Genomic DNA, 21,267 nt, shown 5'->3' with positions numbered 1-21,267 from the left:
AGTCACCGCTCGCTCGGCCATGAGGGTCAATGCAGTGCTCACACTCCATAATGGAGACCATGACATGCATACCCTCATGGATCTCCACCAGATCCTCCTTCACAACTCACTGGAAATCCAGCATCTGCCACCTAATGAACCACTCCAGAGGCCCATCGTCAGCCTTCGACTGAGCCTCGTCCTGGTCTCCAGCTGCCCTCCGACTGCCGGTGTCCTGGGCTCTCTCTGTCTCCACCTGCCCCTCAAGTGAGTGTGAAGTGCCCTCACCGCTGTGCACCGACAATCTAGCCAGTGATCTGACTAAAACACCTGGTGATGATGTCGGGCTGGCTATTCAACATCATCATGCCAGTCTCGAAAGGGCAAGCAGCCAGTTGGAAGCCCGCCTACCATTTTGAAATGATTAATTAACAAGCTGTTAACGACCCAATCGTCGGCAATGTTTGGCTGCTTGCTGTATTGTTCAGGCTTGAGCCATGTAAGGGTTTGGGAATGTCTAACTGCAGTCATTACAAGGCAGCAGGGGTGGTGGGGGGAGAGAAGGCCGGTCAGTGGGACTGTGGCTGAATGTAGCAGCAGATTCTGCTGCTGAAGGTGGCAGTGACTGGATGCCCTTTTAACACATTTTTAAAACATTATTGGAGCCTCCCATGATTTTAAAAAAGAGAGAGAGATTGAGAGAGCGGGGCCCAACTTTCTGTTTGCAGCATAACCCCTCTGTCACATGACATCCTGCATAGGCCTAAATTCCCGATTGGATGCAGAGCACCCCCCACCCCTCCTCTGCCCTTCTAACTGCCCTCCTTCCCACCAGAAGGCCACTTTAACCTGTTTCACCATTCAGTTCACTCGTAGCTGAGCTGCACCTCAATTCCCATTTACCCACCTTTGCCCACTTCCTCGTCCTAATAAAAAAAACTGTCATTTTCATTCTGAAAGCTGCAATTTAATTGGCATCCACAGCCATTTGGGGATCATCTGATCTCCAGAAATTCTTTTATTCATTCACGGGATGTGGCCCAACATTTATTGCCCATCCCTAGTTGCCCTTGAGTAAGGTGGTGGTGAGCTGCCTTCTTGAACCGCTGCAGTCCAAGTGTAGGTACACCCACAGCGCTGTTAGGAAGGGAAGGGTAGGACAAGCAAGTCCAGAGCTCCCTGCATGACAAAGGAGATAGAAATTAAACTAAAGAAGGAAAAGCGTACTTACAACAGGTGTCAGGTAGCAAATACAATTGGGAACCAAGCTGAATACAGAAGGTGCAGAAGGGATGTGAAAAAAGCAAGTACAAGAAGCAAAGAGGGATTATGATAAAAGGCTGGCAGCTAACATAAGAGGAAATCCCAAAGTATTCTATAAGCACAGCAATAGTAAAAGGGTGGTAAAAGGAGGAGTCTGGCTGATTGGGGACCAAAAAGGGGATTTACACAGAGAGACAAGAGGCATGGCTGAGGTGTTAAATGAATATTTTGTATCTGCCTTTACCTAGGAGGCAGATGCTGCCCAGGCCATGGTGACAGAAGAGGAAACTCAGTCACTGGAAGGGTTTAAAATTGATAAGGAGGAGGTGTTGGATCAGCTGTCGGTGCTTAAAGTTGATAAGGGACCGGGACCGGGTGAGATGCATCCAAGAATATGGAAGGAAGAGACAGTGGAAATTGCAGAGGCACTGGGAATAATCTTTCAATGTTCCCTGGATTCGGGGGAGGTGCCAGAGGACTGGAGAATTGCAAACATTAAACCCTTGTTCAGAAAAGGCTGTAAAGATCTGCCCTGCAACTACAGACCAGTCAGTTTAACTTCGGTGGTGGGGAAACTTCTAGAAATAATTATTTGGGGTAGAAATAATAGTCACATAGAAAAATGTAGATTAATTCAGAAGAGTCAGCATGGATTTGTCAAAGGAAAATCCTGTCTAACTAACTTGCTGGAGTTTTTGAGGAAGTAACAGAGATGGTTGATGAGGGAAAGGCCATTGATGCAGTGTATATGGACTTCCAAAAGGTATTGAGACAGTGCCACACAACAGACTTGTGAGGAATGTTATAGGTCATGGAATAAAAGGGACAGTAACAACGTGGATACAAAATTGGCTGAGGGACAGGAAACAGAGAGTAATGGTTAATGGGTATTTTCTGGGCTGGAAGAAGGTTTGCAGTGGAGTTCCCCAGGGGTTGGTATTGGGAACCTTGCTTTTCCTGATATAGATAAACGATCTAGATCTTGGTGTACAGGGGGCAATTTCAAAGTTTGTGGATGATACAAAACTTGGGAGAATTGTAAATTGTGAGGAGGACAGTGTAGAACTTCAAAAGGACATTGACACATCGGTGGAGTGGGCAGATAGGTGGCAGATGAAGTTCAATGCGGAGAAGTGTGAGGTGATACACTTTGGTACAAAGAACATGGAGAGACAGTATAAAATAAAGGATACTATTCTAAAGGGTGTTCAGGAGCAGAGAGACCTGGGTGTATATGTACATAAGTCTTTAAAGGTGGCAGGACAGGTAGAGAGAGCTGTTTCTAAAGCATAAAGTATTCTAGGTTTCATTAATAGGGGCATAGAGTACAAGAGCAGGGAGGTTATGATGAACTTATAAAGTATACTGGTTAGACCTCAGCTGGAGTATTATGTACAGTTCTGGGTGCCACACTATAGGAAGGATGTGAATGCATTGGAGAGAGTGCAGAAGAGGTTTACGAGAATGGTTCCAGGGATGAGACACTTCAGTTATAAGGAAAGATTGGAGAAGTTGGGACTGTTTTCCTTGGAGAGGAGAAGACTAAGAGGAGACTTGATAGAAGTTTTCAAAATCATGAGGGGTCTGGACAGAGTAGATAGGGAGAAACTGTTCCCACTCGTAAACAGATCGAGAACCAGAGGGCAGAGTTTTAAAATGTTTTCCAAAAGAAGCAAATGTGAGGTGAGAAAAAGCTTTTGCACACAGCGAGTAGTTAGGGTCTGGGGTGCGCTGTCTGGAAGTGTGGTGGAGGCAGATTCAATCGAGGCATTCAAGAGGCATTGGATGATTATTTAAACAGAAACAATGTGCAGGGTTACGGGGAAAAGGCAGGAGATTGGCACAAAGTTAAAATGCTCAGAGAGCCGGTGCAGACACAATGGGCCGATGGCCTTCTTCAACATCATAACAATTCTGTGATTTACCAAGGCCCTGTACAGCTGCAGTAAGACATCCTTGCTCCTGTACTCAAGTCCTCTCACAATGAACACCAACACACCATTTGCCTTCTTAACTGCTTGCTGCTCCTGCATGCTTGCTTTCAGTGATTGGTGTACAAGGACACCCAGGTCTCTTTGTACATCAACAATCCCCAATATATCACCATTTAAATAATACTCTGCCATTCTGTTTCTCCTACTGAAGTGGATAACTTCACACTTATCCACGTTATACTGCATCTGCCATGTATTTGTTCAGTCACTCAACCTGCCTAAATCACCTTGAAGCCTCTTAACCCTCCTCACCACTCACATTCTCATCAAGTTTAGTGTCGTCAGCAAACTTGGAAATATTACATTTGGTTCCCTCATCCAAGTCATTGATATATATTGTGAATAGCTGGGGCCCAAGCACTGATCCATGCAGTTCCCCACTAATCACCACCTGCCAATCCAAAAAGGACCCATTCATTCCTACTCTCTGTTTCCTGTCTACTAACCAATTCTCAATCCATGCCAATATATTACCCCAAAACCATGAGCTTTATTTTTGCACACTCACCTCTTATGTGGGACTTTATAAAAAGCTTCCTGAAAACTCAAATACACCACATCCACTGGTTCTCCCTTATCTATTCTGCCATCTGTTCCTGATGTGCAATGCCAGAAGTGAATGCAGTATTGAGATGGGATCTGACCACGGTTTTGTACAACTGAAGCATCACTTCCTCCTGTTCGTACTCCAACCCCTTTGAGATACTGGCCTTTAATCTTTTGGATAACTTTCACGACCTGCGAGGCAGATTTCAGTGTTTTTTCAACATGAACACCTAAATCCCTTTCCTTCTCTACAATTCCTGGAGTCTGGCCGTTCAGAAAATACTCTGAATTGTCTTTTCTCGGGTTCAAAATGATGGCCTCACATTCTGTGTGTGCTCAATGGGTGGATGAGGTGTGGGATAGGCAGCGAGCAGAGGGAGGTACAGAGTGCTTCATATAAGATTCAAAACTCGACGTGAAAGCCTGGTATAATTTCCTGAACCTCTAACAAAATATCCCTTTAGATTCACTTTAATTTCAGATTTCACCCAATAAATGTGTCCATTTACTACAACGGACCAGTGTGTTCATTAAAACAGGTGATCTAGTTATTATCACGTTGCTGTTTAGGGACCTTACTGTGACAAAACCCGATGCTGTTTTCGACATTATACTTCAAAAATACAGTCAGAGTCTCTCGCAGGGAACAGTCAGGAGTCCTTCAGAGTCCAGCCATTTTTACAGAGTTCATTATTTTTGCAGCTTGAGTTATTGCTCCTGTTCTAATTCATTTTTCAGCAGGTCTTCTCAACATTGGAAAGCAAACCATGACAAGCAATCAATGATAAAACAGAATCAGTACCTCAGTTGTATGAAGAATAACAGAAGCAGCAAGTGTTTACAGTGGGAAGCGAAATGAGCACGACAATAAATCTAGTTCACACTGCTCGGGGCTCAGAGTTATAATGCTGTCTGTAATCTACACCTCTGACAGATTCATTTACGCCCCCTCCTGTATCTGTATCATTTCTAGGATAGCTCATGAGTGATCACCGCACAGTCGTTGTGGAGGTGAAGTCCCGTTTTCACATTGAAGATGCCATCCATCATGTGTGGCACTATCACCACGCTATAAGGGTTAGATTCAGGTCAGATCTAGCAGCTCAAAACTGGGTATCCATGAGGCGCTGTGGGCTGCCAGCAGCAGCAGAATTGTACTCAACCACAATCTGTAACCTCATGGCCTGACATATTACCCCACTCTACCATTACCATCAAGCCAGGGGATCAACCCTGGTTCAATGAAGAGTGCAGGAGGGCATGCCAGGAGCAGCACCAGGCATACCTAAAAATGAGGTGTCAACAGGACTACATGCATGTTAAAAAGCAGAAGCAGCAAATGATAGACAGAGCTAAGTGATCCCATAACCAACAGATCAGATCATATCCAGTCGTGAATGGTGGTGGACAATTAAACAACTCACTGGAGGAGGAGGCTCCACAAATATCCCCATCCTCAATGATAGGGAGCCCAGCACATCAGTGCAAAAGATAAGACTGAAGCATTTGCAGCCATCTTCAGCCAAAAATGCCGAATGGATGATGCATCTCGACCTCCTCCGGAGGTCCCCTGCATCATAGCTTCTAGTCTCTAACCAATTAGATTCACTCCAAGCAACAGCTGAAGGCACTGGATCCTGCTAAGCCTATAGGCCTTGACAATATCCCAGCAATAGTGCTGAAGACTTGTGCCAGGTGCGTCCTGTCCACAAAAAACGGGACAAATCCAACCCGGCCAATTACCACCCCATCAGTCCACTCTTGATAATCAGTAAAGTGATGGAAGGGGTCATCAACAGTACTATCAAGCGGCACTTGCTTAGCAATAACCTGCTCACTGATGCCCAGTTTGGGTTCCACCAGGGCCACTCAGCTCCTGACCTCATTACAGCCTTGGTTCAAACATGGACAAAAGAGCTAAACTCCTGAGGTGAGGTGAGAGTGACTGTCCTTGACATCAAGGCAGCATTTGACCGAGTGTGGCATCAAGGAGCCCTAGCAAAACTGGAGTCAATGGGAATCGGGGGAAAACTCTCCGCTGGTTGGAGTCATAGCTCGCACAAAGGAAGATGGTTGTGGCTGTTGGAGGTCAGTCATCTCAGCTCCAGGACATCACTGCAGGAATTCCTCAGGGTAGTGTCCTCGGCCCAACCATCTTCAGCTGCTTCATCAATGACCTTCCTTCCATCATAAGGTCAGAAGTGGGGATGTTCACTGATGATTGCACATTGTTCAGCACCATTCGCGACTCCTCAGATACTGAAGCAGTCCATGTCCAAATGCAGCAAGTCCTGGACAATATCCAGACTTGGGCTGACAAGTGGCCAAGGAAATTCGTGCCACACAAGTACGAGGCAGTGACCACCTCCAACAAGAGAGAACTTAACTATTGCCCCTTGACATTCAATGGCATTACCATTGCTGAATCCCCCAGAATCAACATCCTGTGGGTTACCATTGACCAGGAACTGAACTGGACTAGCCATATAAATACTGTGGCTACAAGAGCAGATCAGATGCTAGGAATCCTGTGACAAGTAACTCATCTCCTGGCTTCCATAGCCTGTCCACCATCTACAAGGCACAAATCAGGAGTATGATGGAATGCCCCCCACTTGCCTGGATGTGTGCGGTTCCAACAATTTAGAAAGCTTGAAACCATCCAGGACAAAGCAGCCCGCTTGACTGGCACCACATCCACAAACATTCATTCCCTCCACCACTGATGCACAGTAGCAGCAGTGTGTGTATCACCTACAAGGTCCATTGCAACAACTCACTAAGGCTCCTTTCACAGCACCTTCCAAACCCACGACCACTACCATCTAGAAGGACAAGGGCAGCAGATAAATGGGAACACCACCACCCGGAAGTTCCCCTCCAAGTCACTCACCATCCTGACTTGGAAATATATCACCGTTCCTTCACTGTCGCTGGGTCAAAATCCTGGAACTCCCTCCCTAACAGCACTGTGGGTGTACCTACACCACATGGACTGCAGCAGCTCAAGGCAGCTCACCACCACCTTCTCAAGGGCAACTAGGGATGGGTAATAAATGCTGGCCCAGCCAGCGAAGCCCACATCCTGTGAATGAATAAAAATAAAAACTTGAAAGTTGAAATGTTTGGACCATTTGGGAAGGGCAGCCAGGGACGTTCTTAACCTTCCGTTCAGTGACTGACCGTGTCAGAGGTCTGGCCGATATCCCCTGAGCTTTTATGTGGACTGTGCCACTGAGGCAAGTGGATCAGGGGCCCTGCCACATCCTCCGACCCACCCAGACTGAGAAATGGAGCAGGCCAGGAGGGTGCGGCTGAGTGTTGGTGATGAGGCGAGAGGTTGTTTGGTGTTTTGATTCTATTTATTGCGTTGATCTATTAATGTGCCAAAAGGGCTCCATGAGATCACTCGATTGTGTCCTGCTCTCAGGTATCGCTGCCCGAGAAACAGCACAAGCTCTCAAGACGCTGGCATCAGCAGCCCGTGGGGTGGCAGCCTCAACAGATAACTCTCCGGCTCAGAATTCCATGCTGGATACGGCTCGGGATGTGATGGATGGATCTGCCGTGCTGATCCAGGAAGCCAAGCACGCGCTCGCCTCGCCCGGAGATGCAGAGAGTCAGCAAAGGCTGGCACAGGTTGGCAGACCAAGCACCTTCCTCAGACTGTATATAGTGTGTGTATATTTGCTATACTAAGATCCAGGGTTAACTGAAATCAGGATGTCAGCAGTAGCTCAGTGCGTAGCACACTCACCTTGGAGTCAGAAGGTTGTTGGTTCAAGTCCCACTCCAGGGATTTGAGCAGAATTCCAGGCTGACATTCCCAGTTCTATCCTGCCAGAGTGTCGAGATGTCGTCTGCACTCTCGGTTGGATGTAAAAGATCCCATGGCACGACTTCAAAGAGCAGCAGGGTTATCCCTCATCTCCTGGCCAATATTTATCCCTCAGTCAGCATCACAAAAACACAGATGATTTGCTTATGGAATCTTGCTGTGCACAAATTCAGCAGTGAGTACACTTCCAAAAATACCTTCGTTGGCCGTAAAGCACTTTGGGACGTTATGAGGTGGTGAAAGACGATATATAAATGCAAATCTTTCTTTCCTAATCAGCCTGGTAGGAAAGAGGAAAGTTGGAGGATGCTGGAGAGATGAACCCAGCAGGTGGGTGAGCCCTGAATCCACTGGATTCCCACTGAACGAATTGGCTTAAAATTGTCCCTTTCATATTTGATTCTATTTCTCTTCAGCGAGTCCTCTCCTTCCCTGGGTAATAGGCTTGATCTCTACATTACAGCATCATCTCTGTCATACATGAAACAGGGCTACATAAATACTAGGCCCAATATTGTAAGGAATTCTTTAAATGAGAACTTTGTAAGTTAGAAAGGGTGTGAATATCTTCAATAGTTCCCCACTCCACTATCTTTGTTGTCTTTTGATAGACTACACAGAGCAGCAAACTGACCTGTTCAATTCCCCAACAGTGTACTTCAATTCACTCTGTTAACCAGCACTGAGAGAATGGACGCTGTAAAACTGACCCCTGTGCAGTGGACTGCAATGCAGAATAATACTAGCAGAAGCATCCAGAACAAAGCAACCTGCTTGGTTGGCACCCCATCCACCACAGTAACCATTCACTTCCCCCACCACCAATGCACAGTAGCAGCAGTGTGTGTACCATCTACAAGATGCACTGCAGGAAAGGATCCCTCGACAGCACCTTCCAAACCCACGACCTCTACCATCGGGAAGGAGAAGGGCAGCAGATAAATGGGAACACCACCACCTGGAAGTTCCCCTCCAAGTCACTCACCATCCTGACTTGGAAATATATTGGCTGTTCCTTCACTGTTGCTGGGTCAAAATCCTGGAACTCCCTCCCTGACAGCACTGTGGTGTACCTACACCACATGGACTGCAGCGGCTCAAGAAGGCAGCTCACCACCACCTTCTGAGCAATAAATTCTGGCCCAGCCAGCGACACCCACATCCCGTGAATGAATATTTTTAAAAAGCAGCAACAAGGCAGAGGTTGACTTGCATTAGTGAGGAGACCCCTCCTCCCCACCCCGAGCTTTACCTGTGATTCTCTCTGTAAACAGTAACCAACCTTGTGTTCGTCTATTCAGACCCCTGGTATTACTGCTATGGAAGAAAATATTCCACAATTTATCTCTCGCATTCCTGAAAATATTTCAGAATATTTCTCCTAAACTTGCTGATCTATAATTGTTAGGTATGTTTAGACATTTCAAAAATAATTGGTCATTTGATGTTTAATCTGCTTTTATTTTTGAGTATTTTCCTGCCTGTTACATTCCAAACAGGTCCGGTGGTGACTTTTATCAAAAGAAACAAGCCAACCTGCTTAATCTGGTCCAACACCAACACCATTACCAGAGGGTATCAAACCCCTCAAAAACAAAGCCTATCTCTGCATTTTCCAGAGGTGAGCAATGGAGGCCAGTGACACCCACATCTCAAAAACCAACTAAAAGATATAGAATGATCTCCAGTCCTTTTAGTCCTGTCACTGCGAACTGAATGCTCAAAGATCTCCCTAAATGGCACATGACAACTTGTTTATTCAGGTTCTCTCTCTCTCTCTCTGTCTCTCTCTCTCAGGTTCTCTCTCTCACCCCTTTCAAACCTACAGTCCTCCAAACTCTCTCCATTCCCCTCCAGCTCCACACATCTCTGAGATATCGCTGTCTTCTGCCAGCCCTGCAAGGCTCTGAGATATCTGCACGCCTCTAATTCTGGCCTTTTTGAGTATCTCTAATTTTAATTGTTGCACCTTTGGCGACCATGACTTCAGCTCCCTGGGCCCTCTGGAATTCCCTCTCCGTCTCTTGGCCTCTCTCATCCTCAAAGTCGCTTCTTAAAATTTACCACTTTGCCCAAGTTTTTGGTCATTTTCCCTAATATGTGGCTCGGTGTCAAAGTTGGTTTAATAACACTGCTGCTAAGTGCCTCCGAATGTTTCACCGCAGTAAAGGTGCTATATAAATCCAAGCTGTTAGTGCTTCAGGTGGCATTGGCACCTCTCACCATGTTTACAGGGACATCTCCTTGGTGTAGACTGAGGCCATGTGACACACCAGTGAGCTGGACTGTTCTTGAGTCGGTCAGTAAGCCTCTGAGCCCCAGTCCGGATGGTTGTATCAATATTGTTTGTTTCTTTTCTAAAGGTGGCTAAGTCTGTATCTCACTCGCTGAACAGCTGTGTGAACTGCTTGCCAGGGCAGAAGGATGTTGACATGGCACTTAAAAGCATTGGAGAGTCCAGCAAAAAACTGCTGGTTGACTCGGTAAGATTTTAAAAATGAACCAAGTTATTTTGAATAGACCATTTTAAAAAAAAATCATGCAGAGACCTGGGAGATGATCCAGGCAACCAGGCCAGAGTCTCCCCTTCACTCACCATCAGTAAAATTCTCCTCCTTACTGTAACAAAATGGCCAGCGCAGTTTTCCAGAAATCTGGAATCCTCAATTCCATATGTCCGGAATGTGTAAGAATAGGAGAGGTAAGTGACCAAATGGGAGGCCTGGTGACATAACCCACATTCAAAGAAGGGCCAGGTCAGACTGATCCCAGTGTTATCATAGAAGGGCCAGGTCAGACTGATCCCAGTGTTATCATAGAAGGGCCAGGTCAGACTGATCCCAGTGTTATCATAGAAGGGCCAGGTCAGACTGATCCCAGTGTTATCATACCCTGCTTGTTAGACAGGCCACAGTCATACTTACCAAAATGCTGGGAAGATTCAGTCTTGCAGCTACTGTTTGTCATAACATTCCCGAATTACTCCACCCATAGTAAGCAACTTTGTCCAGCTGATAACACGCATCTTCATCCAAAAACACAACTTCCCCACATTCTGGCAGTGCAATGAGAACCCAGTAGACACCAGTTAAAAAGGTAGAATTGGTTTCCAACATCACTCTGTGGGACTCGCTCAATATTACATTGTGCCATGAGTGTGACAAAATCTAATCTGTCTTACACACTTGGCAATCACAGTAGCAAGCAGTTTCTGGATATTAAAGCATTGCTGGATTCTAACAGAGGTGCAAAGTCGAGCTATTGGAGCCTCCTTTCCTGTGCGTGAGTGTCTCAGTGTGAGAGAGTGAATTTCAGATGTTGAGGTTTATAAATGTCCGGGTTGGGGTTGATGAGCCGCTCTTGATCCTCTTTGTTGATCTCTTTCTCCTTCGCCTCTCCCGCAGTTGCCGCCGAGCAGCAAGAGTTTCCAGGAAGCTCAGAGTGAGTTGAATCAAGCTGCTGCTGGCCTGAATCAGTCAGCGGGTGAGGTTGTCCACGCTTCTCGGGGGACCAGCAGGCAATTAGCTGCTGCATCTGGCAAATTCAGTGAAGATTTTGATGAGTTTCTGGACGCGGGCATCGAAATGGCTGGACAAGCTCAGGTGAGAGGTGTAGCCCGGTGGTTATAGTGCTGGCTGTGACATGGGATCAAATCCCACTGCGGCTAGTTGGAAAATTGGGTTAAAATCTGGTTGTTTTTGAACTGCCTCCAGGTAAAATTATCTTGGCATTGCAAAAACCCAATGAATGGTCTTCAGCGAAGCAGGTAACCTGTTCTTACCCAGGCTGCGTGATTCTAGTCCCGTGCCAAGTGTGGTTCGGTCTTAATGCCTCAGGACAACTGGGGTTGGGCAATAAATGTGCCCTTACCAGCATCACCCTGAGAGATAGTGAGGTAGCTAAAGGTGCTTTATTGTGATTTTGTTGTAATTTTGCATTTCCAGGCCTGTTAGAGCAAGAATCAAAGAACAGAACTTAGATTGTTCCTTTCCTTAAACAGTTACAGTTAGATTCATCTTGACCTCTCTAAATTCTGTGGATCCTCTTCATGGCGGGGGTGGGGGGGATGGGGATGGGGTTGGGGGTCGGGGGGGGGTGGGGATGGTGGTTGGGGGTGGGGGGGGATGGGGATGGTGGTTGGTGGTGGGGGGGATGGGGATGGGGTTGGGTGTGGGGGGGGATGGGGATGGGGTTGGGTGTGGGGGGGATGGGGATGGGGTTGGGTGTGGGGGGGATGAGGATGGTGGTTGGGGGTGGGGGGGATGGGGATGGTGGTTGGGGGTGGGGGGGGATGGGGATGGTGGTTGGGGGTGGGGGGGGATGGGGATGGTGGTTGGGGGTGGGGGGGGATGGGGATAGTGGTTGGGGTTGGGGGGGATGGTGGTTGGGGGTGGGGGGGATGGGGATGGTGGTTGGGGGTGGGGGGGATGGGGATGGTGGTTGGGGGTGGGGGGGGATGGGGATAGTGGTTGGGGGTGGGGGGGATGGGGATGGTGGTTGGGGTTGGGGGGGATGGTGGTTGGGGTTGGGGGGGATGGTGGTTGGGGGTGGGGGGGGATGGGGATGGTTGTTGGGGGGAGGGGTTGGGGGGGGATTGGGGATGGTGGTTGGGGGTGGGGGGGATGGGGATGGTGGTTGGGGGTGGGGGGATTGGGGATGGTGGTGGGGGAGGGGTATGGCGGAGGGATGGGATTGGGGGAATTAGGGATGGTGGTGGGGGTTGGGGGGATTGGGGATGGTGGTGGGGAGGGGCATGGTGGAGGGATGGGGTTGGGAGGATGGGGATGGTGGTTGGGGGTGGGGGGGGGTGGGTGGGGGTGGGGGGTGGGGATGGTGGTTGGGGTGGGGGGGGGGGGTGGGGATGGTGGTTGGGGGTGGGGGGGATGGGGATGGTGGTTGGGGGTGGGGGGGGTGGTTGGGGGTGGGGGGTGTGGGGATGGTGGTTGGGGGTGGGGGGGGTAGTTGGGGGTGGGGATGGTGGTTGGGGGGATGGGGTTGGGGGGATTGGGGATGGTGGTGGGGGAGGGGTATGGCGGAGGAATGGGGTTGGGGGGATGGGGATGGTGGTTGGTGGTGGGGGGATGGGGATGGTGGTTGGGGGTGGGGGGGATGGGGATGGTGGTTGGGGGTGGGGGGGGTAGTTGGGGGTGGGGATGGTGGTTGGGGGGATGGGGTTGGGGGGATTGGGGATGGTGGTGGGGGAGGGGCATGGCGGAGGGATGGGGTTGGGGGGATTGGGGATGGTGGTGGGGGAGGGGCATGGCGGAGGGATGGGGGTGGGGGGGGTGGGGGTGGGGATGGTGGTGGGGGAGGAGCATGGCGGAGGGATGGGTTTGGGAGGATGGGGAAGGTGGTTGGGGGGATGGAGTTGGGGGGATTGGGGATGGTGGTGGGGGAGGGGTATGGCAGGGGGGATGGAGTTGGGGGGATTGGGGATGGTGGTGGGGGAGGGGTATGGCAGGGGGGATGGGGTCGGGGGGATTGGGGATGGTGGTGGGGGAGGGGTATGGCGGAGGAATGGGGTTGGGGGGATGGGGATGGTGGTTGGGGGTGGGGGGGATGGGGATGGTGGTTGGGGGGATGGGGTCGGGGGGATTGGGGATGGTGGTGGGGGAGGGGCATGGCGGAGGGATGGGGTTGGGGGGATGGGGATGGTGGTTGGTGGTGGGGGGGATGGGGATGGTGGTTGGGGGTGGGGGGGATGGGGATGGTGGTTGGGGGGATGGGGTTGGGGGGATTGGGGATGGTGGTGGGGGAGGGGTATGGCAGGGGGGATGGGGTTGGGGGGATTGGGGATGGTGGTGGGGGAGGGGTATGGCAGGGGGGATGGGGTCGGGGGGATTGGGGATGGTGGTGGGGGAGGGGTATGGCAGGGGGGATGGGGTTGGGGGGATTGGGGATGGTGGTGGGGGAGGGGTATGGCAGGGGGGATGGGGTTGGGGGGATTGGGGATGGTGGTGGGGGAGGGGTATGGCAGGGGGGATGGGGTTGGGGGGATTGGGGATGGTGGTGGGGGAGGGGTATGGCAGGGGGGATGGGGTTGGGGGGATGGGGATGGTGGTTGGTGGTGGGGGGGATGGGGATGGTGGTTGGGGGGATGGGGTTGGGGGGATTGGGGATGGTGGTGGGGGAGGGGCATGGCGGAGGGATGGGGTTGGGAGGATGGGGATGGTGGTTGGTGGTGGGGGGGATGGGGATGGTGGTTGGGGGTGGGGGGGATGGGGATGGTGGTTGGGGGTGGGGGGGATGGGGATGGTGGTTGGGGGTGGGGGGGATGGGGATGGTGGTTGGGGGGATGGGGTTGGGGGGATTGGGGATGGTGGTGGGGGAGGGGTATGGCAGGGGGGATGGGGTTGGGGGGATGGGGATGGTGGTTGGTGGTGGGGGGGATGGGGATGGTGGTTGGGGGGATGGGGTTGGGGGGATTGGGGATGGTGGTGGGGGAGGGGCATGGCGGAGGGATGGGGGTGGGGGGGGATGGGGATGGTGGTTGGGGGGATGGAGTTGGGGGGATTGGGGATGGTGGTGGGGGAGGGGCATGGCGGAGGGATGGGGGTGGGGGGGGTGGGGGTGGGGATGGTGGTGGGGGAGGAGCATGGCGGAGGGATGGGTTTGGGAGGATGGGGAAGGTGGTGGGGGGGATGGGGATGGTGGTTGGGGGTGGGGGGGATGGGGATGGTGGTTGGGGGTGGGGGGGATGGGGATGGTGGTTGGGGGGATGGGGTTGGGGGGATTGGGGATGGTGGTGGGGGAGGGGTATGGCAGGGGGGATGGGGTTGGGGGGATGGGGATGGTGGTTGGTGGTGGGGGGGATGGGGATGGTGGTTGGGGGTGGGGGGGATGGGGATGGTGGTTGGGGGGATGGGGTTGGGGGGATTGGGGATGGTGGTGGGGGAGGGGCATGGCGGAGGGATGGGGGTGGGGGGGGTGGGGATGGTGGTGGGGGAGGAGCATGGCGGAGGGATGGGGTTGGGAGGATGGGGATGGCGATGGAGGGGGTGTGATGGGGGGATGGGGATGGCGGTGGGGGAGGGGCATGGCAGGGGGGTGGGGTTTGATGGAGGAGGGTAGGGGGAAGGGGGCTGTCCCCTCTCAGAGTGGAAATTAACTGACTTCATTGACAATAATCTCAGTGTCATTATAATTCTGCTACAAACTGTCTGCTGTTTAACATGGGGATTTTTGTGCTTAAATTGTTAATTTAAATGGTTTTCTTTTATATTAAATGTGAAGCGTTCTCTGACAGAGTAATATCTGCTGCAGCCCAAACTCTCTGTCGACTCTCCTCTAGTGGAATACCCTCTGTTTCCCCTTCCAAGGACTCTGTGAGAGACTGCTTTGTGTCGAGTTGGAGGCAGTTTGAGGTTGTGACGTTCACTGTTGTTAGGTACAGGTATCCTGAATGTGATTTGAATTGAACTCTGGGTCAGCGTTACACAGATCACATCCTAACCAGCTCTGGTTCTCACTTGCTTAAAATGGAGTTAAAGATTTTTGGAGTTCAATGTGAGGAGAAAATGAATCCTTCTTTGCCCATCTCCCAGCCGCTCTGGCCTATGTTGTTGAGCTGGAGGATGTACATTAGCCCCTCCTCCACTGTCTGATTCAGCATCACCAGCTCCTCGTGTCCCCTGTGAGCAGGAACAGGTATCCCACCCCCTTTTCATTCCCGCTGTCCTTCCAGAGTGTCTAGAGGGTCATTGGAATCTGATGGGAAGCTTTGTGCTAACTTTACACAGCCAATGCCATTTTTGATGCAACATCATCTCCTTCTCTCCTGGTGTGACCCTCAAGCACGGAAGGTGGCCATTCAGACTGAATGGTGGATGTAGCAGCTCTGATTATAGCGATTAGTCCCACTCCCTATCCCTTGATGCTTTCTTTCACATTAGCTGAAGGTCAGAAATGGAATACCTGTGTTTTGAAAGGGTGGGTTTGACTCTCCGAGTGACAGATCCTAGCAGACCCTATTCTTTTCTACTCTGTCCTAGGCAAGATCCTGTGAGCATTTAGTTAATGGAATAACCCTGAGAACACAGAGCAGCAAAATTAGTCCAGAGGGCTGAATAACAGAACATTTTTTTTTATTCTTACATGGGATGTGGGTGTCGCTGGCTGGGCCAACTTTTATTACCCATCCCTAATTGCCCTTGAGAAGGTGGTGGTGAGCTGCCTTCTTGAACCGCTGCAGTCCATGTGGTGTAGGTACACCCACAGTGCTGTTAGGGAGGGAGTTCCAGGATTTTGACCCAGCAACAGTGAAGGAATGGTGATATATTTCCAAGTCAGGATGGTGAATGATTTGGAGGGGAACTTCCAGGTGGTGTTCCCATGTGTCTGCTGCCCTTGTCCTTCTAGATAGTAGAGATCATGGGTTTGGAAGATGCTGTTGAAGGTACCTTGGTGAGTTGCTGCAGATATCTTGTATAAGGGGGAGTACACTGCTGCTACTGTGTCAGTGGTGGAGAGAGTGAATGTTTAAGATGATGGATGGGGTGCCGATCAAGCAGAGCTGCTTTGTCCTGGGTGGTGTCCGGCTTCTTGAGTGTTGTGAGAGCTGCATTCATCCAGGCAAGTGGAGAATATTCCATCACACTCCTGACTTGTGCCTTGTAGATGGTGGACAGGCTTTGGGGAGTCAGGAGGTGAGTTACTCACTGCAGGATTCCCAGCCTCTAACCTGCTCTTATAGCCACAGTATTTATATGGCTGGTCATAGGTTGATGTAAAAGATCCTATGGCTTTATTTCAAAGAAAAGCAGGGGAGTTCTACCCGGTGCCCTGGTCAATAATTATTCCCACAATCAACACCGGGAATAGATTAACTGGTTACTATCGCATTGCTGTATGTGGAATTTTGGTATGCACAAATTGACTGCTACATTTCCGATATTACAACAGTGACTAAAGGGAGGCGGTGCCAATGTGGTATTGTCACTGCACAGGGTAATGCTCTGGGGACCCGGGTTCGAATCCCACCACGGCAGATGGTGAAATTCAAAAGAAATTTGGAATTAAGCGTCTGATGATGACTATGAAACCATTGCCGATTGTCATAAAAACCCATCTGGTTCAGTAATGTCCTTTAGGGAAGGAAATCTGTTGTCCTTACCTGGCCTGGCCTACATGTGACTCCAGACTCTCAAAAATGTGATTGGCTCTTAATTGCCCTTGCTCAGAGGGCAATTAGGGATGGGCAATAAATGCTGGCCTAGCCAGCGACACCCACATCCCATGAACACTTTTTTAAAAAAATGAGTTCAAAAATAGTTTACTGGGGGATGTGCTATGGTTCCTTCTAGGATGTGAAAGGCGCTATATAAATGAACATTGCTTTCATTCCCTCGATCTTTACTGCTCTTCAGATAATGTGGATGAAAGGCTGCACTTAGATCAGCTTTTGCTCTGTGGTAAATGGTTTTGCACTGGTATCATTGAGTCAGTACTCTTGGAATTCAACATTTGCTTGCTGCTATCTGCTCCATTGCTCTGAACCTGATTGCCAGCGATGAATTCTGGAATTGCAGATACTACATTGGAAAGCAGGAGCAGTCTCACTTTCATCCTCACCGCCAACTCCCTCCTGCACTTTGTCATAACTGGTCGTCTGGCTGACTTTGCTGCTTGAAACACAGCTGATAAATTCTTTGTAACAAGGAATTTGTTTCTGAAATAGGAATATTAAAGGACAAAGTGAGTAAACAGGGAATGGGGTTGCACTGCTGAGGGTTTGATGGGCTGATTGGCCTGTTTCTGTGCCAGAGCATTCCATCAAATTGGCTGTCACAATGTAACAGTGACTACATTGACAAAGTTAATTCATTGGATGTGAAGTCCTGTGCATCTTGTGGAATGTGGTATGATAGAATTTTTCTACTTTCTTGCCCTCTTTGATCTTGTTCTTCCCCTCACATTTCCAGCACAGTTCACTGGCTGGTTAATGTGAGCAAGAACCCTGACTTATATAATTCCCTTCCAGATACTGCCTCAATCTCTCCTCATATGTCAGTCCCGCCATCCCAGGAATCAGTCTGGTAAACCTTCGCTGCACTCCCTCTATAGCAAGAACATCCTTCCTCAGATAAGGAGACCAAAACCGCACACACTATTCCAAGTGTGGTCTCACCAAGGCCCTGTACAATTGCAGCAAGACATCCCTGTTCCTGTACTCGAATCCTCTCACCATGGAGGCCAACATACCATTTGCCTTCTTTACCGCCTGCTGTACCTGCATGCTTACCTTCAGTGACTGGTATATGAGGACACCCAGGTCTCGTTGCACATTCCCCTCTCTCAATTTATAGCCATTCAGATAATAATCAGCCTTCCTGTTTTTGCTACCAAAATGAATAACCTCACGTTTATCCATATTATAGTGCATCTGCCATGCATTTGCCCACTCACTCAGCTTGTCCAAATCACACTGAAGCATCTCTGCATCCTCCTCACAGCTCACCCTCCCACCCAGCTTTGTGTCATCTGCAAATTTGGAGATATTACATTTAATTCCCTCATCTAAATCATTAATATATATTATAAATAACTGGGGTCCCAGCACCAATCCCTGCGGTACCCCTCTAGTCTCTGCCTGCCATTCAGAAAAAGACCCGTTTATTCCTACTCTTTGTTTCCTGTCTGCCAACCAGATTTCTATCCATCTCAATACACTACCCTCAATCCCATGTGCTTTAATTTTACAAGCCAATCTCTTATGTGGGACTTTGTCGAAAGCCTTCTGAAAGTCCAAATAAACCACATCCACTGGCTCCCCTTCATCAACCCTAACCGTTACATCCTTGAAAAATTCCAGTAGATTTGTCAAGCATGATATCCCTTTCGTAAATCCATGCTGACTCTGTCTGATTCTGCCACTGTTTTCCACGTGCTCAGCTATTAAATCTTTTATAATGGACATTAGAATTTTCCCCACTACCATCATCAGGCTGACTGGTCTATAATTCTCTATTTTCTCTCTACCTCCCTTTTTAAATAGTGGGGTTACATTAGCTACCCTCCAATCTGTAGGAACTGTTCCAGAGTATACAGAATCTCGGAAGATGACCACCAATGCATCCACTATTTCTAGGGCCACTTCCTTAAGTACTCTGGGATGTAGATTATCAGGCCCTGGGGATTTATCGGCCTTCAATCCCATCAATTTCTCCAACACCATTTCCCTACTAATACTGATTTCTTTCAGTTTCTCCCTCTGTGTTCCCCAACATTCCTGGTATGTTATTAGTGTCCTCTTCGTGAAGACAGAACCAAAGTATGTATTTAGTTGGTCAGCAATTTCTTTGTTCCCCATAATAAATTCCCCTGTTTCTGACTGTAAGGGACCTACATTTGTATTCACCAATCTTTTTCTCCGCATACCTATAGAAATTTTTACAGTCAGTTTTTATGTTCCCCGCAAGCTTACTCTCGTACTCTATTTTCTCCTTCTTAACCAAGCCTTTGGTCCTCCTTTGCTGAATTCTAAAGTGCTCCCAATCCTCAGGCCTGTTGTTTTTTCTGGCCAATTTGTATGCCCCTTCCTTGGATCTAATACTATCTCTAATTTCCCTTGTAAGCCATGGTTTGGCCGCCTTTCCTGTGTTACTTTTACACCAGACAGGAATAAACAATTGTTGCAGTTCACCCATGCGCTCTTTGAATGTTTGCCATTGCCTATCCACCGTCATCCCTTTAAGTAACATTTCCCAATCCATCATAGCCAACTCGCACCTCATACCATCGTAGTTTCCTTTATTAAGATTCAGGGCCCTAGTCTCAGAATCAACTACGTCACTCTTCATCTTGAAGAATTCTATCGTATTACGGTCGCTCATTCCCCAAGGGGCCTCGCACAACTAGATTGCCAATTATTCCTTTCTCATTACACAATACCCAGTCTAGGATGGCCTGTTCTCTCATTGGTTCCTCAATGTATTGGCCCAGAAAAACATCCCATATACACTCCAGGAATTCCTCCTCTACGGTATTGTTACTAATTTGATTTACCCAATCTATATGTATACTAAAGTCACCTGTAATTCCAGATGTTCTTTTATTGCATGCATCTCTAATTTCCTGTTTAATGTCATTCCCAACATCACCACTACAGTTTGGGAATCTATATACAACCCCCACTAACATTTTTTTCCCCTTAGTGTTTCTCAGCTCTACCCATACAGATTCCACATTGTCGGAGTTAATATCTTTCCTCACTATTGCGTTAATTTCCTCTTTAACCATCAATGCAGCTCCACCGCCTTTTCCTTTTTGTCGTCCTAAATACTGAATACCCCTGGATGTTCAGTTCCCATTCCTGGTCACCCTGCAGCCATGTCTCCATAATCCCGACTATATCATATCTGTTTACACCTATTTGCGTGGTTATTTCATCCACTTTATTGCGAATGCTCCTCACGTTAAGGCGCAAAGCCTTATGGCTTGTCTCTTTAACATTACTTGTCCCATTCCCACTATTTTTCACTGAGACCATATTTGATTCTTGCCCTTGATTTCTCTGCCTATCACTTTTCTTAGTCCCCTTTCTGTCTTTTGTTCTTGTCCTTGATTCCCCCTCCTCTGACTCTTTGCACAGGCTCCCATCCCCCTGCCATTTTAGTTGAAACCCTGGCTCTCTTGGTGTCACTACAGGCTTCCCCGAAAAGATGGATGGCTACCATGATAGTCATCATTGATGTGTCCCCTGTTTAACCCTGAGATCAGCTGCTGTGGATATGGTCAAGCCCGTAGAGGCTGTAAAATATCCGGTTTGTAAAATTACAGTGAGTTGCTGGTGGAGCATTTTCTATTCATGTTTGAATTCAGCTGGAGCGTTCTCTCCAGTTTTTCTATTAAGTCACAGAATGTGGGCGTCACTGGCATGGCCAACACTTATTGTCCATTCCTAATGGCCCTTAATATGGTGGTAGTGAGTCACCTTCTTCCCATCTGAGTGGCTTGATCGGCCAACTCAGAGGGCAGTTAAGAGTCAACCACATTACCGTGGGTCTGGAGTCACATGTAGGCCAGACCAGGTAAGGACAGCATATTTCCCTCCCCAAAGGGATTCCACTAATCCCCTGATTAGTGAATCAGATGGGGTTTTAAAGACAATCCGGTAATTTCATGGTCACCAGTACTGAGACCAGCTTTTTATTCCAGATGTATTCATTAATTGATATTGAATTCACCAGTTGGTGAGGTGGAATTTAAGCTCGTGTCCCTGGGTCACTCGATCAGGCCTCTGGATTACTTGCCCAGTAATGTGAGCACTGTGTTTTTGTGTCCCTAAATTCTGGGCATCACACATTAGGAAGGTTGTCGTTTTGGAGCAGGTGCAGCGGAGATTCACTAGAATGGTTCCCTGGTTCTAATGGTCCCATGGGTGGGGAACTTCAATTAATATGGAGAGACTGGAGAAGCCAGAATCGTTCTCCTTGGAGCAGAGGAGGTTAAGGGGAGATTTAATAGCAAAAAGGGATTGCTGATAGAGTAAATAGGGAGAAACTGTTTCCAGTGCTGAGGGTCCATGAGCAGCGGACACAGATTTAAAATAATTGGCAAAAAGGCAGTGACGATGATGAGAATTGGTTTTATACAGGGAGTTGTTCTGACCAACAATGAGCTGGTAGTGAAAGTGATTCTTCAATAAAT

The 21,267-nt window shown here is 48.9% G+C and overlaps 1 protein-coding gene across 1 annotated transcript in view; it reads left to right on the top strand.

Annotated features, from left to right (window-relative positions):
* LOC121274141 (talin-2) overlaps positions 1-21,267 on the top strand; it is a 402,472-nt gene that overhangs the window by 316,916 nt on the left and 64,289 nt on the right. Inside the window, exons 29-31 of the mRNA XM_041181315.1 lie at positions 7,213-7,421; positions 9,984-10,103; positions 11,025-11,222. Of these exons, the coding sequence (XP_041037249.1) occupies positions 7,213-7,421; positions 9,984-10,103; positions 11,025-11,222 (527 nt within the window). The remainder of the gene's footprint in view (positions 1-7,212; positions 7,422-9,983; positions 10,104-11,024; positions 11,223-21,267) is intronic.

Source organism: Carcharodon carcharias (genome assembly GCF_017639515.1).
Source record: "Carcharodon carcharias isolate sCarCar2 chromosome 32 unlocalized genomic scaffold, sCarCar2.pri SUPER_32_unloc_2, whole genome shotgun sequence".
NCBI classification, from domain to species: Eukaryota; Metazoa; Chordata; class Chondrichthyes; order Lamniformes; family Lamnidae; genus Carcharodon; species Carcharodon carcharias.
Note: the sequence above shows the minus strand (reverse complement) of the source record. Positions and strands in the feature narration are given on the sequence as shown.